Genomic DNA, 26,940 nt, shown 5'->3' with positions numbered 1-26,940 from the left:
AAGGCAGCCATCAGCTCACGGCTGGTTCAACAGCATTTCCACCCTGCGGCACGTTCACACGTAGAGACAGTGGCAGTGAGGAGGAAGGAAGGAGTAAGCAGGAAAAAGGTGGGTTGGCAGGGAGCAAGAGTGGTCCTGTAACAGGACTCTGTGCTGACGGAAATGGTTATGGGAAGCATTTGTCATGTCCCCCTGCTGCAAGGTGAGTGCCTCCTCATTCACTCTGATAGCTCACAAGGTCAGCTTGCTCTTCGCAGACTCCTTGAATAAATGCAAAGGGAAAGCAGGAACAAGGCATGGTTTCTCATGGCACTGCTTGGAACACCTGACCAAGGTACAGCTGGATTCTAGCAGGTGGAATGAATGCCGCTTCATAACCCAAGGGCAGCTCTTAACCCTTCAGAGCATTTAGTTAACGCAGAGCCTAACAAAAGCAATGATAGTTTGCATCACCCGCAGCACTAGTGTGGACTAAGCTCAGCCGTGAACTGGCCCATCCTGTCACTGCTTATTGCCTATCATTGCCTCCCACTGTCCTGAGGCTGGATTCAGCCAGCTGAACTTCCTGGTGCCAGAATGTGGGCAAGTCTGTCCTCTAGGTCTCTGTCTGTAGTCTGTGCAGCTGGCTGATACCACGTGTTTGTTTAGAAACAGCCAGCCAGCCTCACTGGCAGGGGAAGAGCTTCCAGCAGTACAGACTACCTGCACAACTGACTTTTAAAGTCATGAGGAAAAACATCACACATTTTGATGTAGAATAATGGAATTGGAGGTTGCAAGGGACCTCAAAGCCCACCTGGTTCCAGCCCCTGCCATGGGCAGAGCTGCCACTCACCAGCTCAGGCTGCCCAGGGCCCCATCCAAGCCGGCCTTGAATGCCTCCAGGGATGGGGTACCCACAGCTTCTCTAGACAGCCTATTCAAAAAGAAACCAATAGACCAACCAACCAAAAAAATCACCTCTCAAAAGGCAAACAAATCCCATTCTTCTTGATAACAGCAAAACCACCCCCACCCAATAGGTTATTTTCATATCTGTGGAAGCCACAAATAGCTCGGAGGTAAGGGAGAAGGGCAGCAGATGATCCCGGAGGAGGTTCTCACTACTGCCTGTCTGGAAGGCTGCCTGTGACACTGAAAGCTGACCCATCTGCCTCCACAGTCCCCCGAAGGCAATGCCTGATGGCAACTGGCAGCCATACAGAAACACACGCACCCTCCAAGAGGAGTCAATGGAAAGAGAATCCATAGATGCAGGCACAAGGCCAAGAAGAAGGCTGGCACATTCTCCCTAAAAACTGGCTTGACACCTCCGTCCATTCTACTGTTTCATACATAGCCTAGAAGACACATAGTCCCACAGCAAATGCCGTGTTATCATTCACTAGAAGAATTAGTCATCTAATAACATATCTCCCTCAGCAAAAGCAATGTTATCCCATCCTGAACTCATACACAGAGGGACATAGTTTAGAGGGGAAGTATTGTTGGTAGGTGAACAACTGGACTAGATGATCCTGGAGGCCTTTCCCAAGCTCAGTGATTCTGCTTTGAACTATTTTGTTGCTTATCTCGCTTACAGCAGCATCCTCTGCCTATAAATACATATATAAACATATGACTACTAAGCATTTTTCAACAGTGCAGAGAAGCTGCAGGAGACTGACCCTGCCCAAACACCATGACATGGGAACACAGGGCTTGTGGGGACAGCTCAGATACGGCAGGTTGCACCTCAGTGGACAGACCTTTCAGACAGCCCACAGCTGGGGTAACCTATAGTCCCTAGTGTCTGGCTACGGTGCAAATGCCCTTAAGGAACCACTCACAAAAATACCTTGAGCTGCATGATATGGGTAAAAATTTACAGGCAGAGCATGACAAAAGCTAGAAATACTGGTTTTGTAATAACAACAGGCTTAGGATAGCAGCTTTTTAATGGCTGCAGATGATGCGGATTCCTGCATAATCTGGAAGGTGTTCTGCAACCTGGAGCCGCAAGGAACTGAGGTGTGTGCACAGCACCACCTCCTGTGGAAAGCTGTACTCACTGTATTTCCAGTGATGTGAGATTTTCACAGCATGACTTTTTAATTTCCCTTCATTCTCTAAGGGGGCACATCAATCGTGAGGTCTGGTAGCCACAAAGTGTTCTGGAGTGCTTCAACAAAGCACAGACCAGGAATGACTAATTTCAAGGAACCCTGTTTGTCCACGGAATGCTGATTCATTGGATCTGATGGTTTGCCAACACACCTATCACACCTATTTCAACAGCACTTTCACCAGAAACGTTTCTCAGGTCCAAGATGGTGAGCCGAGCCAGAGCAATCTTGCACTGCGTGCACACGAATGAAACAGATGCAAAACCATCTTTGGTGTGTTGGCTCAGATTCAGAAGAAAATGTGAATCCAGGTGAGCACTGTAACTATCCAACTAGTTGAAAACAGAAACAAAACCTGCCAAGATGTAGACAGGCACCTGCTTTCCATATGGGAAACAAATGGCAAACGCCTGCTCTGAATGAATATTCTAAGCAACATTATCAATTGACCTGAAAAATAAATTAAAAAAACCAAGGTTTTAGCCATTACCTGTGAAACTCCAACATTTCATAAGCACTCCATGTCTGAAAGCATTATTTCCTTACTTCCTCCTTCGTCTCCTCTCCCCATTCAAATGGGAGAGCTGTGAAAACGAACTGTTCCGAGCTATTTGTGTCTATATGTTGTCACTTGTGACAATACATTTTGTACTGATACAAGGACACACAAGTACAAGAAATCAATAAAAAAAGTGCCCTGCCCAGTAAGTCAAAGTGCTCTTCTAAGTGGCTTCAGGGCTCACTCCTCCTGTATCAGCATACTAATAAAAACATTAGCTGCTAGGGCTTTACAACTGAAAATACACTGGTTTTTCCACATGGCCAGTTATATTTCAGACTCACTGCATCACCCCTCATCTGCGGAGCCCAAGTGAGTTATTCATTAACTCTCTGATATGTTTCTGCCACTGCCCTAAACGTGAAGTAGATCGTAGAACAAAGACAGGACTTAAGGGTCAAATGAGTGGGAGCGAGCGCTGCTGTTTGGTTTTCAGGGTTGGGCTTGTTTGTTTGTTTGGTTTTTAGATTAAAAAGTGAATGTTCCTTTTTCTAGGTCCATGGAAAAGAGGACTAACACAAAACACTGGAAAACTACTGCACTACATGAATGAAATATACTGCTCAAAAGCTAAGTGTATAAGCTGACACTTAGTTAATCAGCCGTTGTTCCTGAGTGTTGTTCCCTTTCCTCCGCCAGTATATGTCTTTCTTGATCATGATCTTGGGGAGAAAGTTCACTACCTTCCCTTTCTGCTGACCTCTGAGTCTGTGAACTACCAAAGACATCTGACTATTAATGTCAGAAAGCATCTGATCTTCGATTACCTATCTCATCTCTCTGAACAGTTAAAGACATTGCTCCATTTATATGCTGGTCAGATCTCTGTACAGACCCACTAGGCTTACTGCAGGCTCAGGGATACTGAAAAATCCACTGTGCAGGCCCTTCAGCCTGTAAGGGGAGGCAGTACTGGAAATGGAAGCATGTGGAAAACGGTGATTCAGCCATAAACATGGACAAGGCTGCACAGAAGCTCTGAATCAAAGGTAGCAAACACCGTTATTCACTGTCTATAAGACTGACTCTGTCCGTTTTTGGGGCTGCAACAGTTGGCTACAGCCCACCTCTCTGGTTAACCAAGAGCTCTGGAAAACTTACATCGCATCATCCCCTTTCCAAAAATACTTATTGGGTTTAGGGGTGGTGCAAAACCTGACAGGATTCAGAAGAGAAATTAAACCATTTCCTGTTCTCTGGATTAAAACAGAACACAGAAGGTGTATGTGGCAGGAAATAAAGAAAAATGAGGAAAAAACAACATCATTATTTGCAATAATGATTCTGCAATTTGCTTTCTAAAACTAGTTATACGTATTTTTGTCTTCTCCAAAATGGAATGCTAAGTCAGAACATCTACATACAGAATGTGAGAGCCAATTAGTTCCATGCCAAAATTTGAGAAGGGGTTTCTTTGAACTCACACAAAATCAGCACCAGAGTTAGAAATGAAACTTAGAAGTTCCTAGCTCTAGTGCCTGACTTCAGGGTGCCAAACTTACCCTTTCAAACAGCAAAAGGGAGCGCAATAATTTGCATTTAGTCTGGTGTTTTGAGCTACACTGGATGATACCTGTAATAAAGTAGTAACCCAGAACAAAAAAACAATGCCACCTGAAGAAATGAACAAGATTGCTAGTGATTATATGCTTTCCTTTGGGGTTCTTAAAAGGATTGTTCATCTCTGTACTGTAAACCTAGTCGGTCAGATTTCTTTCTGAGATTTCAGTCAACAAATGTACTGCAGTGCATTTACTCTGATCTTCCTACTAGGATACCATGAAGTTTTTATCAGAACAGCAGCATTAACATCTCAGCAACAGTAACGCCATCTTTCAGGACACAGACACAACAAGTGCAGACAAACTACACTGAAAGAAGCAAATCCCACTGCTACATTTGTACAGGGAGACAACACTCTCCTCCACAAGTGCTTTATCTATCCCTTAGTTCTCCCCCTCTGAAACTAATTGCTGTGTTCAATTCACCATATTAAAATATTCAGTTACTTGTTACAGAATTAAAACGTTTTCCACCATTCATTAAAAACAGCATATTCCCTATAAATGTTAGCCTGGCACAGTGCCTTTGGCTTAAGTTTTCTTCTGTGGTTGTCCTGCACACCACACCATTACTTTGCCCAGGACATACAGCACTATTAGAGTTAGTGGGGATGGGCAAGGGGAAGGACTGGCTTCTGCTTGCTAAGCAAGTGAAGCCTCTACTGCTGATTTTAAGTACAGAAAAGCTTATAGATTAAGTTTCTCCCAAGGATCACCTCAGAGTGCACTGGATCATTTATTTTTCATCATTACGAGTTTAAATAAATCCAGATGCTTACCAACATTTTCAGGCACCTCCATTTCTTACAAAATAAGGATCTGAGGAAGCTCCATAAGGTACAGTTCTGATAGTAAAAGGTTTCCATATAATTCTCATTTGTCAATCAAAACTAGGCATTCACTCAACTGATGTCTTTTACAACTGCTGCTTTAAACCTGAACTATACAGAAGAAACTAGAAATGTGAAGAACCACATTCTGTATATAATTATGCCTGTGTTCGCTGTAAACTCAATATAAACCATCAGCAAAATGGAGTTATAGTTGCTTTGCACCACCAAGCAGCATGCAGGAGACTGACAGTGCATATGAGAGAATTCTGCTTAAGTGCAAAAATGCTGCACTGGTGAGGTTCTCTTTCCTCCTGTGGATTACGTCTTTTTTTCCTACTATCATTTAAAAGAAATAACTGATAAATCTTAAGCATGTGGTGAGAAATACCTGTTTGCTTCCTTAAATCCAAATCAAAAGCTGCCAACTTCCAGTGGCAGCTTGGAGATGGTTTAAAAAGCTGCGACTTTGTTGATGTTGGCTTCAGTTCTCAATTAACACTATGCTATTTTTTTTTTTAAGTTAGATGCAGTTTCCTGTCAAACAGCACTTTAACCCACACATCTAATTTTACCTCATTGATGGTAAATCATGATGCAGTTAGCTGTTCTGCCTCCCTCAGTGAAAACACTTTTGGCCATATAAAATTATCCAAGCTAGGAAAACTCTTGCTGCTTCATCATGTTTCTATAGTCTGACATCAAACCACTCATAAATGCTTGTAGAAAGCATGGCAGAAGCTCTGCACACTAGAAAAACACGTACTGATGAAAAGACTCATCCAAAATACACTGACACACTACTTCAACATCTCTTGTCCAGACCTCATCTCTGGGGCATGGCATTAGGTGACTGAGTTTGTTCTGCCTTTGTAAACTCCTTTAATTTATTTTCTTCCATTTTTTTAGACTTAACGAAAGCACACAAAGCCAAACTCAGATAATAATGATTAGTAACTATAAAACACAGGAAATTCCATATGACATGCATAATTATGCCCATTTCACCTTACATTTCCTATGATATAAAAGCATATGTTTATATCTAGCAAGTCTTACCTCCAGAAGTCCATCTTCTGGTAGATCTGTGCAGTGGACAGCATTCTGAATCTTGTTCTTCCCAAAGACAGCACGTAGAGTTCCAGGTCGGAGATGACGAGCTATTTCCTATTAAACACAAGAAAATCAAAAGGCCTTGTAAACTACATGGTGCTGTAGAAACTTATAATGCAAAACATTACTGTGATATACTAGCACACGTGGTGCACCAGAAAAGAAAACAAGGAGGGTAATTTCAGCTTGAACCACACAGAAACAAATGCTGACAAGTCAAGATAAAAAATTATGAAAACTGTCCACTTGAAACTGAGTCAACTGAGCCAGGTTATTTGGAATGAAGGATTCTCCACATTACAGATACTCCTTCCTAGCATTTGTAATATTATAGTTAACTTGTGTTAACAATTTTACAGCTTCCAAGCACAGAATGTGCTAGTACTTAGTGAGCAGACACCACCAGCACAGAGCCTGTAGACTGCCTCCACAAACAATGTCTCTTCTTCAGAACCTGATATTGGGGACAATGAACTACTGAGCAGCGCTTCAGCCATCCAATGCTGCTGTGCTTCTGTGACCCTGTGACTACCACCAGTATGGTTTTCAACTAAGGAAAGATGTTGTCTTTGGTTTGATCCTTCTCAGTATCACCCCAGACTCTTTGCATCTCTGTGTTCTCACTGTTCTTTGTATTTGACATTTCAACCCTCTTTCTTTATCTATAATATCAAGCTTCTCCTCGGCCTTCAAGAGTACGTTTGATTACTATAGCAGATATCACTCAGATCTCAAGACAACAATCCTCTCCCATCTCTGCTATGGTGAATTTCTCACCTTGTACCTCACAGGACAGCCTCTGTTGGCTTTTACCCCCACTATAGTCCTTCTTTCAAGGCATACTGCAACCCTGCTATCCTTCTCTGCTCTATCACCTTGCAAACTTACCTTTTGACCCTTTTCCTATTCCAACCATGCCAAACCTTGTTGATCTGTCCTCCCAGCATATTAAAATGTCATCACTTTATAAGTGGATAGCATAGTTTTACAGTGCCCCTCCTAGGTGTTTGCTTTGCTGTCACAGCTGATTATTCCTGACCCCACAGCCAAATCACCAGACTGGGTTGTCCAAGCATTCCTTAACCTTTTGTGTCAAGGTGGTTTGAAGCAACTTGGGTAATGGCTCCTGGCTGACCTGGACATCTGTGCACAGGTACAGATGAGAACCACCTGCTTGATGTATACTTTCTTTTGGGAAAGCAGCTGAATGAGTCCCACAAGAACTCAGAAGAGCGTATCTGCCAGCACTCTTCAGCCACTTTTCCAGTTTCTTTCATTTGCTACATCTCATCACAAAACTAAAACAACTGGACTTTCAGGGCAACATTTTCTCTTAGCTCAGCAAGCCCCAGCTATTTTCCTGTAATAATAATTAATAACTGTAGTAATCTATTACCCAATAAATCTAGCTCCGTTTACAATGCTGATCTGCTGCAGACCCATAAGACAAGCTGCTATAACACGTGAAGTACGTCTAACATGGTAAAAGTTTCAGTTCTCCACTGCTACTACATATACATTACTGATCAACATCTTTAAATATGGATGCTGGGGATATTTCAGTAAGATATTCTTGACATCAAGCAGATTTTTCTTTAAAGGTTCAGAGTTTGATAACAAAAAGCCAACTAACAAATGAACAGAAACCCTCCTTATGCTCCTCACTAAAGCCCTGATATGAGAAATGGAAGTCACATAGCGGTTAACTATAGCTATGTAACACTTAATCACTTCCTTAAAACAACACTGCTGATTCCAGTAAGAACTTACATGTCAGAAAGCTGGCAATAGGCTTGGGAACATCAGAAAAAAATGGCTGAGGCCAAGGAACCTTTGGAAATACTTTAGTAAAAGATAGCTTAGATCTCAAAAGCTAAACAGAACACGAAACACCTAACTTTATCTCCTATCTATCAAACTCCTTGGCTGAAACTATTCCCTCCACCCACAGATCCAAAAAATGATGCTTCTTAAGAAACTTTCATAAGTTTTTCCTCCTTTCTCACAAGACTCATTTTTGCTTCTTCCCCTCTCCCCCCCTTAAAAGCAGCAATGGCCATTTCACTTGACATTTGCCCTTAGCTACCATTTCTTCTTCACACCAGAAGACTTTGCTTTCATTCTTCTCTTGGACTCAACTTGCTCTCAGTAGGGCTGCTAAAGGCTCCCACTTGTGCAGTACATGACCCCCTCTTCTTCCTCCAGTTTTCCTACATGGAATATGACACATTCTCCTGCCTCCTTGAAATTCATGAAGCTTCCTGCACAAACAGGGACTGATTCTGTCTGCCATGGGTTTAAATTAGAAGGAGACAAAGGCAGGTGCTGCAGCTACTTACATTGTTAGCACTTGATTAATAAGAATCTAAATAAACCTTTCCAGCCATCAGTTAATAAGCAGAACAAGAGGTAGGACATTCTCCATTTACAATTACATAGCCAGAAGAAGAAAACAAGAATCGATTCCAATGTGTTATTAATCCATCTCTTACAACACCACTGAGAAACCTCCATGGAACAAAGTAACAGTAAAGGATAGGGATACGAACAGCCATATATGGCCCACATGCAGGTGTTTGTGTGTATGTATAGTTGGAAATCCTGGGAATGTTTCAGAGAGGTGGGAAGAAAGTTCCTTACAGAATTTAGTCCTCATAGCACATCTTAATATACACTCTTCAGCTCTATGACAGGATGCTTGCTGAGCACTTTATTTATAGTGCTTTATATGCAACAACGGAGAGATGCAAATATAATAGTTGTGGGTTTTGTTGTTTTTTTTCTTTAAACCATTTTTTATAAGCTTGCTGCTGAGCCTAGTTTTAGGAATATATTTTGCATTGTCACTTTCAAGAACTTCCTCAGAGGAGCTAAGGCAATGGCTTCAAGTTGTGCCAACAGAAGTTTGGACTGGATGTCAGAAAGAATTTCTTTGTGGAGAGGGTGGTCAGGCATTAGAACAGGCTGCCTAGGGAAGTGGGGGAGTCACCATCCACGGAGGTATTTGAGATGTGTGGACGTGGTGCTTAGGGATATGGTTAAGCAGCAGACTTGTAGCGTTAGGTGAATGGTTAGACTTACCAATCTTCAAAGTCTTTTCTAGCCTAAATAATGTTATGATTCTGTGAAAGTAGGATGATGGAGCAGTTAAGAGCAACTACAGCTGCTCTACCATATGCCTAAGAGAGGAAGAACATGCATGTGTGCAAATGAGAATACTACAAACTCACTTCTCCCATGAAAGTTACACCATGTCTGTAGCAAACCAATCCATGCTAGGCTCCATCCTCTTGGATCTCATGCAGCAGGTTATTTCATCACACTTTACAGACTGGGCTTTGATCTATAGCCAGCCCTTGGAAGAGCCCTATCCTCTTACACAAGCTACAGACACCTGTATTTGATGTTTCTAGCTAACTTTGCCCTATGAAAATACTACCTGTATGGAAAAATTACAATGTGCTAAAATCTATTCCTATATAAGTGGAAAGAAAAAAAATCACCATTGATATTGGTAGAGTAATATGTCAAAATCAGACTGAAAAATCATAAACATTCTTCATGAGCAAAACTCATGAACCACATTTCCTTCAAACAACTGATTTTTCATGTGCTGGACAGGAAGTCATTATTTGGAATGTTAAAGTATATTGCAGCCAAAACTGCAGATTTCAAGTAAATCGGCCAGATTTTTTTTTTAAAGCATCTACTTTATTTGGATGTCTGGAAGGGCAGAAAGCTCACTGCTCTTAAACATTTCTGCATGCTTTACTGTTGTTTAAATAGCATTCAAGCTAAAACTAAAGCTGCAGCCACTGGCTCTGTGTAGCAACCCTTTCCTCCTTCCTCACCAGGAAACCACACCAACTTCAGATGTAGCAAAAGCACACACTGGAACTTTTATAGCCTAGAACTGTGTTCCACTTAAACATCAACTGGAACAAAGCAACCTTGACAACCTGTTGCTAGTTCTCTTGAGTGAAGCGAAATAAGAGAGCTTGTGACCCATCCCTCACCTATTACAGTATGCCACCAGAACAGGTTCATTCTTCCACGTTTGCTTTCAGGAGAGCAGCTTTTAGAGGACTTCTTGTAATGCAAGAAACCCTGCACAGTCCCCTCTAAGCCTCAGCAAAGCATCCTGCTTGCCTTCAGCATTCCTCATTCATCACTCTTTCAAAAGGCTTTATGATGACCTGGTCTCCAACTCCATACTCAGGAAGCTTCCTTCTCTCCTTCTCCATGCTCAGCTACTGTCATGAAAGAGACGGCCTGTGAGGGTGCCACATGATTCACAAGGCAGGAGCCAGAGCCAGGCAAATAAGACAGGTGCTTTTCTCCTCCTACTGACCAGCTATGCCTTTTTTCAAGAGAACAGAACTCACATTATCAAGGACTAAAGTAAATTTCAGTACTTGCAGTGGAATTTGATCTAACTTTAGTCATCTGAAAGCTGATGGCAACTGAGCTTCCTCTGTACTGAGTGAAGGGTGATAAGCCCCTTCAGAAAGATTCCTTCGCAGCACAATTTGCAAGGCAGGTAGGATAACTGACTTCTCTTCCCATCAATACAGCTTTTCAGTGGGCTTTCATCCGGGGAGACTTTAGCACCAGTCACACAGTGCAGGTTGCAGCAGGGAGCTGCACAGAACAGTCATTCTGACACAAAAATAAGAAAGCTGCACAGCCTCTGCTATGCAAAATGCAATGCTAGACCAGCATTTCCTGTAATGGCTATTCATGTGAAGAAGCACCAGAATAATACTGTTACAGTGGAAGCAACTTCAATCAATCAGTCTGATACATCCTTCTCAGAAGCTCTCATCCAATGGCAAAGGCTGTGCTGTCAAAATCACATCTATGATGACCTTAAGCGTGGTATCACAAGGGCTAGTTTGCCTCAGCTTGCTTTGTATGCTTTCTTTGAAATCCATACTTCCTCCAAGCTCAAGCCAACCATTTTGACAGGGGTGTTTTCCCCATCACCACTTTGACTCTGACAGGGCTGACATTCCCCAGTTTCATACAGTGAGTCACCTTACACTCAACATCAGTCACAGCAGAACACCTCTTCGTGCTTCTTCATCACTGTTTAACAGACAAATGCACCACTGAGCCTTCTACCTACATTACCAAGGGAAGAACTTAAAGAAGATGGTACTGTCACCAATGTGAAGTCTTTAACTGAGTAAGAAACCATTTTGCCCTGGAAGCTGGGGCCCTTCTGTTGACACTCAGTGACTTTCTAAATACAACCCAGGTCAATGTTAAATAGAATGCAGAAGGTTTCCTTCCGCTTTCATTTTCTAAGTCTCTTGATGAGAGTGATGCATTTTCTTGTCTTTGTCCACAGCAGCTGTAGCAAAGTCATATACGTAATCTTCTATCATCTGAGTACTGCACATATGACCTAGACATCCAAGCTGTCTTCTCCTGATTGATGATAAAATATTTACATTCCCGATCACTTATTGGATGTCATAATTAACTGAGTCAAGTCTGTGTGCACATAGTTATGTTTCTGAAGTAGCGTAGTTGTAAAGGTTTGTTCAGCAAACTCAATGATCAGAGCCAGGCAATAGCATTTTCAGCTGCAAGGTTGTAGAAAGTGCGTCAGAGACTTGTCTTCTGAAATCAAATAGTTTTGCAATGGTAACAGCAAGTAATCAAATCATAGTTTATTTTGTTACAAAAGCCCACACCAGCTTGGGTTAAAAAAAATCCATCTGCTCTTCTGTTTACTTTAAAGTCAGCCTACCTCTGAACTAAGAGCTCCGCGGCTCAGTATCTTCTGGAATTTTTGTTAGCAGCCTTAAAATTATATTCTATACTCCAGTGTTGGCAGGTTTTTGTGAAGCTCACAAGTCTGCAGAAGTTGTTATACTGTCTGCTTCTCACCCTGCGTCCCCTTGAGGCACTTTCATTCTCTCCACTTCACTCCCACACACATTCCCTACGGTGCCTCCTCACTGGCAGCCCAAAGGTGCCACACCAACTCTCCACAGACTTCTCTGTGGGCAGTAAACGTGGCACATTTGCCAGCCTGAGATTGCATTTTTGCTGGTCTTAGCACTACTGATTGATGTATGAGCAATTCTACTGATAACCGCCCTGCTCAAATTTATTTACTGTTGTATTTATGTGCATATCTGACACAGCTTATGGGCTTAATTTAGATAAGAGCATGAAGCCACACTTTGGCGTTAAGTGTATGCTAGAGCTGATGATGTTTTGAGGATAACTGACGTACCAAGTGTTAGTTGGCCACAAATTAGAAATAAAGATAAAATACCTACTTATCTTGCTTTACTACCGGGGTGGAATAACATATTACATGCATTACTCAACAAGCTGGAAAAAGCATTTAGCAACTAACTCCACAAGACATCAGACAATACAGTATAACTGTAAACTGGTCTATTAGTTACTTTAAGCTTTGAAGATGAAACATTGGTCCTACTGATCCTTTTCCACCACCTTCAGTGCATCCATTTAATCCATTTATTAACGCTCGCGTAAAACAAGGACAAAAAACAGAATACCAGGCTGCAGGGGATATTGTAGGATATTAATCCATGTTAGCAAAACACACAGAGAGTATCCAGTGAAAGTCACTATGAAACTGCAAGACATTTTTAGCCTGCAGATATCTTGGCTAAGAATAATTGCAAATTACTTCTTTTTTTTTTTTTTTCTTCAGAAATTATAGAACAGAATATATAGACAGAACTTCACATTTACAAAAGCAGTCCAGATACCTGAACTTCACACTTTGCAAGTCAGAGAACACTGCTTCTAAACTCCTACCAAGATTTCCCAACTTGAACCCATCCACTTCAACAGAACGTGCAAACCCTTCTCACTCGAAGCTTAGCAACACAGTGATTTCCCTTCCACTCTGTGCCCTGGAGCCTCTCCTAGCCAACAGCCAGCTTTTCTTTGGAGGCTGCAGTTTCTTCCCACACAGTTGTGAACAGCCCTGTTCAGATGGAAGAATCACTTGTTATTTCGTGTAACAACTACATTCTCTAAAGCTCCTGCTGTGTTCAGGACTAGCTGTACTAGTGAGCGTTCCTAAACGTACCAAGACCAAGTTGCTGGTCTGAAAATCCTGCCATATGAACAGACACAAAGGAAAATATAAGGAAAATGGGATAGGAAGATAGACAGCAATTTCCTAGAAACACAAAGAAATACATATTTCACAAGCACCATAAGCTCAATGTCGAGTTCTTAGCTCAGATCTTCCCAATCCAGTTCCTCAACTATTCTCTCTCCTTGACTTAATGCTGCTTTAATTGCAGCGTAAGCACACTGTTCATATGTCACAGTCTGCAAAATCCAGATCGTGCCAGTCACCAAAGGGAAACAGAGAGCTACCATGGAAATATACCATTGCTCAATTGGAAGGGACCTTGAAAGATAACCTAGTCCAACTGTTAGATCAATTTAGGGCTAACTAAAAGTTAAAGCATGTCACTGAGAACATGATTCATAATGACTCTTAAACACTGACAGGCATGGGGTATCCACCACCTGTGTCGGAAGGTTTCTAGTGTTTGACCACCTTAAGAGTAAATAAATCTTTTCTGACTCTTCCCCCAGAGCAGCTCTGTGCTGTTCCTATCCTGCCATCAGTGACCAAGAGCAGACCCCAGCACCTCCCTCTGCTTCTCCTCCTCAGGGACATGCAGAGAACAAGGGCCTCCTCTTCTCTAGACTGGGCAACAAGAGAGCCTTCAGCCTATCCTCACAGGACATGCCTTCCAGCCCTGTTACCAGCTTGTGGCCCTTCAGTGAATGCTTTCAAGTACCTTAACATCCTTTTCATATGATGAAGCCCAAAATCTGCTTAGTATTCAAGGTGAGGCTGCACTGATGTAAAATATAGTGGCAGAATCACCTCTTTTGACTGGCTGGATGCACTGTGTTTAATGCGTCTCAAAACTTGGTTTGTCCAGAAAGATGTTATGAGGGACAGTATCAAAAACCTCATTAAGTTCCAGAAAGATTACATTCTGTGCCTTTCTTTCATCCTCAAAATGTTAAGGTCAAGCAGGTGTCCTTATCTTAGGAGATCAAGCCCACAGTGACAACATCTGATAAGTGTTACTGAAAAGAACAAAGCTGTTAAGATAACCTACTCTGTAACTTTTCTAAGGACTGAGGTTAGGCTAACAGAACTGTAACCTTTCCTGGGTCTTCCTCTGTGCCCTTCTTGTAGATCAGCATCCTCCATGGGCTTCCAAGGCCATTTAAATTGCTGGAAGGTTCAAACAATCAGAAAGATGAGGGCATGCAATGAGACATTTGTCCGAACTGCCTTCAGTGTTAGTGATCTATAGACACCCATGACAACATCTGCTTTGTCATCCATTCCCTTAATTCTTATCCAGAGGTTCTCTACTGAAACATCCCTAATAACAATGCCAGTACAACCTGAACTATCCCTTATGCACAGTGAAACACTTTTACTTTGTTTGCCCTGCTCATCCCTTCTGGACAACAGCTTTTACAAGCACTCCAGTCATGGGACTCCTCGCACTAAATCTCACTAATTTCCACGCCAGAGCTCTGGGAAAGGACCAGAGCTTCCAGTTCATACTATCTGTTCCTCCTACTGCACGAGTTGGTAAATAAGCATTTTAGATGTGCTCCTGAGCCCTCAGTGCTCCCTGGAGCCACACAAGTGCTCCTATGACCCTTGCCACCTTCAGCGTTCTAACAGTATCCTACTCTTTCTCCATCAATCCTAGTTCAAAGGTCTCTCAATGAGTCCTGCCAAATTACAAGCCAAGAAACACGGTCCCCATCGAAATGAATGGATTCTGTACCTGAATGATCCAAACCCTGGGGAGGCAGGCTTTTCAAAAAGGAGGGTCTGATCTGCAGATGGAAGCCGCTGTTTCCTTCAGGAGGGAGTCACCTTTGCCTATAACTTGCTGTTGTTTCTTTGCAGCACTGTCCTGATATTGCACTTGCTACATGGGGTACATCTGACCTTGGTGGGAGAACATACATGGATTCCTCTTTTTCTGTCTTTTCACATCCCTTTCCTACCATACCCAGAGCCTCATGGCTATCCCACAAACTCCTGCTGACAGGTCTTCTACCCAACCTCATTCTGCCCTTCTGACCAGTAGAACAGGTGCAGAGAAAGGGAAATCTTCGAGATAGAGCTATTCAAGAGAAGTCCCATGTGGACATCAGATACATGCCATCGCACTGTAAAGGAATGAAGCTGCTAAAAATTCTGCTCAGGTGGCCCTGCAGTAGAACAGAAAGAATCAGCCTAAACCAAACAAACCAGCAAACAGAACCCTAAATTTCTCAGGTTCTCAGCACTTGAATTACTTATTTTATATCTAATTTTCTTATCTTTTTTTTTGTTAATAACACCCAGAGACAATAAGATTGGTGCTATAAGACTGAAAACTCTGACTGCAGCTGTTTTCAAAGCTGTCAGCAATTGCAGAGAGGGGGATTTAAAGAACAGTAATAAAAACAAGAACATATCCATCATCACCAACGTCAATCCAGACTATCTATTTCTTTCTGTTACAGAAGGGAAGACTGAGACCACAGATTAACTTTCACCCAACTTTAAAACCATTGTAATGAAGCTCAAGCAATAATTTCAATACATTCTGGTCATAGCACACACATCTTGCATTATTTTAATGGCATACAAAGCACTTATAGAATTTCAGTCCATATGCACCTTGTTAAAATGTATAGTCTATAAATATGACTTGCCATCTACAAAGCCAACCTATCTGATTTAGATAGGTTACCCACCTGAGAAACTGATATATCTCCTTCTAGCAGTGAAGAATCTCAATTTTGTGTACTCAAAGACCAATTTATCACCAAGAGTATATAAAATAATCCATGATCCGCACTTCTTTTTCTGTTTGGTTATGATTAGCTCTACCACCTATTTATTAACCAAGCAGAGCTTGAATAAGCAGTCCTCTGGGATAAGAGTTTGTACAGACCTGGTCATCCTCTCCACTTGCCTATTCCAAGAGATCTTAATAAAAGACAAAAGTCATGGCCATCCAGGAATTGCCTGCTCATAAGTTGCTGGGTAAAGGACATGAAATCTTTTGGGACAGCTGCAGTCAACTCCAGGACACACAAGCTCACACCATTATCATGGTTATATGGAAAAGTAAGGACACTGCTGCCTTTATCTTGCATTTTTGTAACTTCCTTTATTGTACATTTTCAGCACGCACCTCTGTGTGTGGACTTTATACTGTATACTGCCTTACACAGGGCTCTGGAAAAAACCCTTGCAGCCTGGCAAAGTTCGAGCCTGGTATATTATTTTCTTACATTGTTATTTACTGGCAATAGAATTCATATTACTTCATAAATTAAAGTATACGTAACAGTAGTACAAAACTACTGTGTTCCAACCTTCAGTTAGGAAGAGTTCAAGGGAAGGACAAGCCTATCTACAGTCAACAAAAGCCTGAATTGGGCATGTAAGGCAAACGCTTTTAATCAATTCAAATCAAAGATTCTGCAAAAACACAAGGTCACTGTGACCAGGATGTATATCTGTTCTACACTAAGAAACCAGAGAAGGAAAAAAAAATGTTGTTTGGTGCATAACAATAACATATTCTTTCCCAGACAGAGTGACGTCAGCATTTCCCATATCTTCTGAAAACACTGCACCCTTTTTCCAAGCAAGTTCTAAGGTCATACGGAATTCCACTTTCTTTTTACTTCAGTCCCTCTTTCCAGGGATTGGCTTCATATATTCAAAAATACTGCTGTTCAGTGTAGGAGAATGATTTGCTGCCTACTATAACCAAACACAACACAAGGGAAACAAAGACAAAAACACCTTAGACTGAAACTAACCCAGAACCAAGGATTCAAGGGGTTCAAGTTTTCAAGGAGGCTCTTACCTTGTGCTTTTGTGGACTGAATATTTCAGTGAATCTATTCTCAAAACAGTAGGAGCTAAGGCAGAAACCATCACAGAGTATTTCAAAGGCAGAATTAAAAAAAAGAGGAAAAAAATAAAAAAGAATGGCAATCACCAAAGGTGGATCTCCCATGACTGCAAGAGAAGACTATAGAAGACTATAGCCTGTGAATTCTGATGACTAGATTTTCGTCTTACCGGCAAAGATTATATTCCAAAGGGGAAAGAATATTCTCATTTTTAGAATAAAGTATTTAAACCCTCCCACTGGCAAGGTAAATCACATTTTAACCCTGTCTAGATGGGAAAAACAAGCCCTGGAGATAGAATCCCATAGGTCACCTTTGATCAGCCTGCCTGTGGTAAAAGCACATTGTGTATCTGTTGGCATCAGGCTGGTGCCACACAATCATCTGGCATGTTAAAGGCCTACCTCTTTTCCTACAGTAGTGAGAAACAAAACATTTCTCACTAATCCATCTAAAACACACAAGGAATGAGGGACAATTAAGATACAGTATTTTGAAAGAGCTATTAAACAAAAAAGCAAAACAAGTAAATGCTAAATGAAACTAGGTATGACAAGCATTTTTAAAAAGTTAAAAAATATAATGCATGATCCATTTACATGACATGGGCAGCTCCAAAAACAATGCCTCCTATTTATTTCCATGGAAATTACAACAGACACAAAAAGCATGAAACACTATTTAACAGAATGAATTCTGTCTCTCAACATAGACACTGCCATCAGCAGTGTCTATATGCATTTTTACCAGTGATGAACAAGAGCCTGCATAATAGACTCGTCAAAATCTGCACCAGTGGAGATGACCCACTGCATCACAGCTGCTGTTACAGCATCACTGCTAGGAAAATGTTGCCCACACAGTCAGCCCATCTTTCATCCCTCTTGTTAAAAAAAATCCGGATCCTAAAGGCTGAGTAGACAAACGTATATAACTCACAGCATTTGTAAGAATCCTGTCTTTCTTCATCACAGAAGCTTAAAATACCTTATTTTTAATAACACCCACCTATTACTTTGAGACATACACAGACTGAGTGCAAAGGGAGCCTTTACAATCCCTAAGACAATTTTTAAGGCTTCCTTCACAATTATTGATGGATGCAATTAGTCTTTGTGATTTCAGATCAGTCTGAATGTCTTTACCTGTGAAGCATCTACAGAGCTGAACAGCAAATAAAAGTAAATATTGTAAGTACAGTTTAATTCTTTATAAAATGATTAGGCCTAAGATATGTTGTAAGGAAAAGTCTAGAAAACCAAGTTTCAGCATTCCTTGGCATGTTACACATACTAGGGCATAGCTAGGAAGTCTCTGTGGCTACACAGCAAGTCAGTGAAGATAGAACTAAACCTAGCAAGGGATTCTACAGGTATGTCAGTCAGAAGAGACTGGCCAAAGAGAGCATACCTCCTCTGCTAAGTGGAAAAGGAGGCCTAGCTACAACAAATACAGAGAAGGATGAGATCCTCAGTGAGTTCTTTGCCTCAGTCTTCACCAGCAGTTAGGATTCTTGCATCCCTGAACCTGAAACTCTAGGTGGGAACTGGGGGAGCAAACTCCACCTCACTGTAAGGTCAGAGCAAGCCTAAAACAGATTCATGAGACTGAATGCATGCAAGTCCATGGGACCAGATGACATGCATCCCAGGGTCCTAAGGGAGACGGCTGATGAAACTGCTAAGTCTCTCTCCATGTTTGGAAAGTAATAGCTGTTAGGCAAAGTCCCTGGGGACTGGGAAGTGGGAAACGTCACTGCCATTGACAAGAAAGGGATGAAGGAGGACCCAGGGAACTACAGGCTGGTTACCCTTACCTCTGTGTCCAGGAAGACCAAGGAACAAATCCTCCTGGAAGACATGTTAAGGCACATGCAGGACAAGCAGGTGATCTGAGACAGTCAGCATGGCTTCACCGAGGGAAGGGTGTGCCTGACCAATCCGGTGGCCTTCTATGATGGAGTGACAGCATCACTGAACAAACGGAAGGCAAGTGATGTCATAATCTACCTGGACTTCAGCAAGGCCTTTGACATGGTTCCCCACCACATCCTTATCTCTAAATTGGAAAGAAATGGATTTCAAGGATAGACTGTTCAGTGCACAAGGAATTTGTTGGAGTTTCGCAGCCAGAGGGTTGTGGTCAATGGATCTCTAACTAGGTGGAGGTGAGTAACAAGAGAGGCTGTGGATACCCCATCCCTGGAGGCATTTAAGGCCAGGTTGGATGGGCAGCCTGATCTGGTACTTGCTCTAGCAGCTGGCAACCCTGCCTGTGGCACAGGAGTTGGAATCTGATGATCCTTGAATTCCCTTCCAACTAAAGCCATTTAATGATTCTGTGAGATCAATAATCAGCGCTGTTAATGCCTCGTGGCACTTTTTTCTTTTTTTCAGTCTCTGGTCTTATGTTCAGCTTCCTCCTCTTGCTAAATACAAGCCTTTATTTCAGCCTGGGAACATGCACAAGGAGCCCAGAGCATAAGGGAAATGCAGCAATGCAGATGAGCACCCTGATGCTTCTAAAGCTGATGCTGATTTCTAGGAGGGCATACAGAACCTTTGATAAAATACTGGTAACTTCCAGCATCCAGAAATTTCCGTTAAGAAGGGGCCTTTGTTGACATGGGATGCTAAAACACCATAGCAATGGGCAGCAAAGGAAACTGAGAAAGAAAAAAAATTGCTAGATAGGCTGGACAAACTTTGTTGACAACTAATAAAATAACAAAATACTACAGCAACCATAAACAAGACGCAAACACACTCTACTTTCAGTTCTCTTCCAGGGGTCTCAGAACCTTCTCTCCAGTAGATGCAAGCAGCAGACTCCCCCCGAGTCATACCTCTGTGGTGGTAGTGGGCTTGATATCAAACCAGGCAATACCTTTTATTTTCTACTATTATCTATTTTATCAAATGACTGCAGTTTGTGATGACTAAAACTAAGTCCAATAACCTCAGATCTAGCATTTATTTAGGCAGAAAATGTCACACTGTTGACACTGTCAAGTCTGGTCGCTCTGGAGCATCAAATAAGGAGCAGCAGATAAAAGTTCTGTTCAAACTGTAACCTTGCCAACACAGCTCAGTCACGCTGGATTAAAGGCAGAGCTCAGTCTTGAAGACATTCAGCACTTAGTCTCCTGATGATGACAGCCAATCACAACTAATAACAGTCATTTTCAAAATGTATCTATTAACTCATTGAGCATCAACATGCACTGACAAACTCCTTTTCCACATGACCCTAAATGGTCATCATATGACAGTGACCTTTGGGCAATAATAAGTAACATTTAAAGCAGTATCTGAAAGCAGCAGTCTCACTGCTTCTAGTTTTCTGATTTCTGTTCTGATTTCCTCACAAAGAAGTATTTCTGCAAGGCTAAAGCACCTCTTCCTATCACAGGACATTCCGTTACCTGTTAAAGATGACTTTGAGAAGTCAGTACGCAATAAACAGAGCTCGGTCATCTCAAAACTGTAACCAGATTGTGCATCCTACAAACGTAAAACATATATACATGACAAAGCTAGGGGTCAGGGGGCTGGCAGACCTTTATGATGCCCATCCAGAAGCAAGAGGAACACATCAGGAAAACTCTGAACTCATAACTAAAATTTTTCATCAGATTCTTAATTCTCAGCCTCTCCTAGAGCTTCAAATACAGGTTTAAACAGAAGAACAAATATGACATTTATGTATCAGTCTGGTTTTCTTGTAAAACCAGTGCAGACTCTGTACATTTTAAACAAAGGAAAGCAAAGCACTACCACAGATGTGGGGTTTGACATCCAAAGAGCCACAATGACAACAAGTCATAACACTTGGCAAATATCACATCATACACCAGTGTATGTGGCATATTCTAAAGCAGCAGTGCCAGCTCATGGCTATAGTCACATTACAGCTATGGATCATTAGCGTACAGCAGCCTTAACGCTACCATTCTTCTCGACAGCGTCTTAATAGGTCCCCTGCTCCCCCTGAAGGTAGAAGTCCCAAGTTTACTTTGAGCTATATGAACCAGCAGCATCAGCTCAGCCAAAGCACCACAGGGAAGAATCTCTCTCTGCAGCCTCTCAGTCAAAAAATTATCAACTAGCAGGCCTCAGCACTGTCTGTATCACATTTTCATTAGACCTGCAGAGTTTGATGGGGAAATTAAAAACCGAAAGGACAGAGTCAGATGACTGACCCTGGATAACATCTAAGCAATTCAATCATGCCTTTCCCATCGCAGGCTTAGACAGCAGGATATCGTAACTCGTATCGATCTGTTTGCTACTCTAGCTGATAATGGTCTGGCGCTGAATGAAAGATTTTATTATTATTACATGACTCAGACTCTCTGAGCAGGCAGTTTATGATACGAAAGTCTTCATCAGAGAATTAGATTAATAAACCCTATTTCTCTTGAGACACATTGTGTATTTGATTGTCAACACCCTGATTGAGGCTCACCAGGCTCCAAGGAGATCCACACTGAAACAGCTCTGAAGGTATTACCAGAACACACATACTTGACAGCTTGAAAATAACCTTTATGTTTCTTTCTACTTTCCTCTGAACCCATTCTTATGTGCTGTAATAAAAAAATACTGCGATTCTAACACAATGGCTGAGCATAAACATTTTTTAGCCTTGCACATAGATCATTTCCAGTGCTAGATATTCACAGGAGGGCTATGCAGATAAAAATCTTACAGCAACAATGCTTTTTGGATCATACTGTTATCCCCGTTTAACTGATGTGATAACTGAGGCAGAAACATATTGAACCTTTTGTCCAAGGTCACACAGCGAGGTCAGGAACGGAGCTAAAGCAGACTCCCACTCTTCCAGTTCACTGCTTCGCTTTAAACCATCCAATCTCTCTTTCAGCTCTTTGTTACTGATGCAAAAATACTAAAGACTATTAATACGCTGTTACACTTCAAATTGCAAATCCCCACCGTAAAAAGAATGCAGGTTAGGATCAAAACCAAGTATACAAAAACCGCCCAGCGGACCCAACCCACCAGATGCAGAAATACTGCACTATATCCCATCGCATTAATAATGTTTCACAGTAGAAGGTACTTGAGTAACTTTTAGCATACTGCCACTCCCAACTAAAAGGAGATAAGATTACTAAAAATTACAGCAGCTAATTCAAAACAAGATGATGTGAAATGAAAGCTGTATCTTCAGATCTAAGTATTAGCAAAAGGCTTTTGAGTGCTTCAGAGGCCAAAAAACCCACAAACACCAATCAGCTGAAACATCCATGTCACTGAACTCAAGTAGAATTCCCTGGACTGTTCATCCCACCACGAAGCTGAGGTTTTCAGTGCTAACCTTTGCTTCCTGATACACATGAGACAACAGATACCTAAAGACCCTTTGCTATTTGCAGCAGTCCCACCCTTCCCTGTTCTCAGCTCAGTGTGGAATAATTTTTGGCATTTTTGGATTAGGTGCACTGTGTTGCATTTACCCCCACCATGCACTATCATTTCTCAAGGGAAACATTAACTTCTTTTCTATTTAACTTTGGTTGCAGTTAGCAACTCTTTTATTTCCAAGCAAGTGTGCACTGAAGTTCAAGTTAACTGACTTTTCAAGTCCTCCTATCAGCTTCCTAGATCAGCTACCTTTTTGTCATGCATTTTTTTCTCTCTCAATTTCAGAACAACACCATTAGAAACAGAGTGAGATAACAGCACCCAGTATGAAATATATAGTTTGATAATCTACTTAACAAGATTTAATAAGGTGGCATGATTTTGAAAAAGGGTTTAATCGATTCAGAAGCCATTGAAAATCTGTGGAACTCAGTCATTTCAGAAATCCCATTCCTACTCAGAACTCAAATATCTAAATAGAATCATTCCACTGCTCATAGGATCTTGGTATCTCACACCTCCTCACTTTTGGGTCTTAGGAGAGACTGCGGCTTCCTTGAGAAGCAAAAGACCAGTGTGGAATTCTGAGACCTTTGTTTTGAACAGCACGTGATCAGTCTGAGGTGTGGTTGCATAAATGGCTAACTAGAGGCCTGCAACCAGAAAACAAGACAACCACCATCTGAGAGTACAGAGAGGCCCCAGTTGAGGCCACCATAAGCAGAAAAAAAATCTGGCTGTGCCACAGAAGATAAACATGATTAAAGACTCTGACAGATTGCCAAGAGTGTAATAGCCCAGACAGCCAGAGCGATGTGCCAGCGTAAAGTGAGAATGCAGGAAGCAGCAGGATCTGCAGGAAAGCGTTTCTCGTTGTCCATTCGCTACCCAAGAGGGACACACACACCAAGACTGTGGCACTGATCCCTTCTATCAAGTCAGGGACAGTAATTTTGAGAGTCAGAAAAACCAGCACAGCTCCTTACAGACATATACCTTTATCCAGCTCTCCTGATTTCATAGGTTAGTCATATTCTCCTACACAGAAGCTCAGAACAGGTTTTTTGTTAGCGGTCTTTCCCCAACCACCACCCAAGACATTTTAATAAAGTATTTAAAAGCTGTTTTATAATGAAGGATATTTTTGGCAGAGAGCCTTGCTGACCTGTGGTGCTAACAAAATATTATCCAGTTGTAGAAAATAGCACAAAGTTCCATTTCATTTTTAGCATTGTAAGCCAGCAATTTATAGCAAGTTTATTAAAATCTAATGCTCAAAATGGAACAAGTCCGATTCTTTTTTCAACCTTAGTCAGAGACTTGGACAAAAACTGAACCTATTTCTAATCAACATCTTGCTTTGATTTGGCAAAATATGGATCACATCTCTTTGGATACCTTAATAAAAGAAGCATGCCCCAGTCATCTCCCTGCAAAACCAGGAACAGACTTAGAGGGCTGTTGACAATCCGATCCAATTGCAACACATGACTTGCCACAGAGTGCTTACTACATTTGCTACATATCTGACATATAATTCACAGCACACATGATTGAGAGCAATTCGTTACGTAAGTCAAATTCCAGTTCCTTTACTAACTTTTAACAGGACTGTGCTTCGAAAGTAATCACTGTGTTCTAAATACCACCAAGTGGAAAATATTCAACAGGAGCCAGAATGACTCAGATATATTTTGTACTATAGCTACAAACTATTTCTCACTTGTATTTCTAAGTAGGCTGTAAACATACCAGGACCTAGCATATATAAACAAATGAAAAAAGAATACAGATAGATCCAGAACTCCCAGTCATGATACATTATTTGCACAACACTTACATTTACTTTAACCACTAGAACATCAAGTACACAGTATCTTAATGGCCTCTCTATAATGGCCTTTTCCAACCTCAGTGAATTTATGATTCCATGATAACCTTGCTACATAATGTAACTCCACTGTGGTTTCTGATACCTCTATTTGAGACAGATATTTTCACTGTAAGTTCATTCAGGAGTTTCACTGACTACACAGGTTATGAGTGACAAAAAGCTACTGAGATACCTCAGCCACTTCTACCCCAAGGATAAGCCAGAAACACCATCTGAAGGGATACGCATTTCAGGCAAAAGATCACTCTTGAAAGCAGGCACAGTCACTACACACACTTTAAGAGCCAATTAGCTTGAAATTCTTATAGAAAACAGCATACAGAAATACTTGACACAGCTGCCTATCTTCCAAATAGACATTAGTGCAACTGCTATGAAGCTGGTATCCAAAACTTGCAGGTTGTGCTCTGTTTACATGATGCTAACTGAGTAGAGGAACATTTGTAACATTCAGTGCGACCAAACAGAAGGGGAAAACAGGTTTGGATAATGCCTTTAGCTTATATTTCTCCTCAGATACGGAGAAATATATCCCAAACAAATTGCTCTACACTACCTGTATAAACCTTTGTGATTTCCAACCCCCCCAACATGGAAACTGTTAAGCTCACCCAGTCTGCAACTAAAGCATGAAATTATAACATCTAATGTGATATCATTGCCTCCATCTTGATTCTTTATTTTGTGAAGTCTGTGTAGTATGTCAGTATTCATTATTTAACAAAAAATGGCAAACCCTTTGAGATAGCATTTATGCTTTTTTTTTTAAGCTTGTCTCCAGACTGCTTAGGGTATCATGCATATCCAATTATTTACCTCAAGAAATTAAAAATAAAAGCTGGAACTTTTAGCGTAACGAACAGCTACAGTAAAATTTGCATTTTTTTGTTGCTTTACAAAACCACAGAAATTGATTCTCCTTTCATAGTTTTGTGCTAGAACAATGCTACAGACTGCAGTGGACTAACAATTGCTGTACGCTGGCATACAATCATAATAACTATTTGATCCAGGGCTCTCAAGACTTGTGTTAGAATACTTATGAATATTTAACTGATCCAAACTCTAGCATTTCACTTCCATAATAATGTAATGCTCATGTGTTCTGAGGAAATACAACAGGTACATGGCAGTTATACCACACTGTGACATTTCGGTTCACGTAAATTTCAATTCATAGAGACACTGCATCAATTTTTTTTAGCATTCCTTATCATTAAGCAAGTACTTACAGGGTCAGAAGGACCACAGAAGTTTCTGAACACATTTGGAGGTTCAGGCTGTATAATCTCCATTGCTATGCAAGGGCCAGAGCACAACTCTGTAACCATCTCCTGGAAGAGAAAAAAAAGACCAAAACAAATCTGAGTTTTGAGCACTATGGCAGGTTGCATTCCTCCCCAAAACGTGACCCGAACATACCAGATAGGAAAGCAAAGATGTGAAGCAGTGATATCATTAGTATTCATATATATGTATGTTTTACATTTTGCAACTTAGTTTACATGGTGGAGCTGGAGATAAGTTGAATATTCAGCTTCTCTGGGATATTGAACAACATACAACAGTAACCACAATACTTTAAATTCTCTTACAGGTACATTCTTACTAATCTTGACTTGGATTTCACCGAAGTATCTCATAACTTGTCAGTCTAAACTGAATCAATGCAACAGACTTTGCTAGGCCTAAGTCTGAAAAATGGCACCATGCTGAACAAGTTCCATAGACAAAGACGTGTTAAACAACATTCCCTATAGGAAGTACAGGACACAGCCTATACTTCTTTCCAAATAAGCACCTATTTGACGGCTTAAAGTCAAGAAAACATCTCTTGGACTTCTGGTTCTGTCATTTCTTCATGTATTGTGGAAGCTGAAACACACAGGACAGCAGAATCAGGAATTTAAATTGAAAGCAGTATGTGGCACATCATTTTAGGCAAAAAAATCCTTGATCTGGCAGTATTTTTGTGTGTGTTGTTATCACAATCTGGGTCACACTGAAATAAACCTTTTCGCTGGAGCCTCCTGAAGTGTTAAGAGACATCAAGTCCTCAGTAGGTGATAAATACAGGTTTTAGTTTTTGTAATCTTTAAGAGTCTCCAGGCATTAGTGTCAATTTGGAGTTTGTCAATTAGAGGCATAGATTTCAGAAGCAGAAATATGCTACTTTAATGCTGTAGTCTAAACTCATTCAAAAAAACAAAAACAAAAACACATGCCTTTATAATTGCATTCTTATCCAGAAATTTGGGCAGTCAAGTACTGAACTTGTGTGCCCCAGTGGCACAGTGGTAGAAGTGCCGCTTTGCAACACCAGGGCCCGGCTTCGAATCCCCTATGACGCAAGTGGTAGAAGTGCCGCTCTGCTACACAGGAGGCTCAAATCCCGGGGGTTGGACTCAATGATCTCTAAGGTTCCTTCCAACCCGCACGAGACCATGATACTATGATGATGAAATAAGGGTATCTAAAAGAGCCAAAGGCAGTGAGGAAAGAGAAAAGAACAA

The 26,940-nt window shown here is 41.3% G+C and overlaps 1 protein-coding gene across 1 annotated transcript in view; it reads right to left on the bottom strand.

The window, feature by feature from the left end:
- The window catches only part of NME7 (NME/NM23 family member 7), a 141,095-nt gene that overhangs the window by 70,486 nt on the left and 43,669 nt on the right, over positions 1-26,940 (bottom strand). Inside the window, exons 10-11 of the mRNA XM_085525248.1 lie at positions 25,660-25,761; positions 6,116-6,223 (exon numbers count right to left, since the gene is read on the bottom strand). Of these exons, the coding sequence (XP_085381374.1) occupies positions 6,116-6,223; positions 25,660-25,761 (210 nt within the window). The remainder of the gene's footprint in view (positions 1-6,115; positions 6,224-25,659; positions 25,762-26,940) is intronic.

Source organism: Coturnix japonica, chromosome 1, assembly GCF_054131305.1.
Source record: "Coturnix japonica strain WE chromosome 1, WE-NBRP24, whole genome shotgun sequence".
In the NCBI taxonomy this organism is placed as follows: Eukaryota; Metazoa; Chordata; class Aves; order Galliformes; family Phasianidae; genus Coturnix; species Coturnix japonica.
The sequence above is the reverse complement of the archived record's forward strand: the minus strand, read 5'-3'. Positions and strand labels throughout refer to the sequence as shown.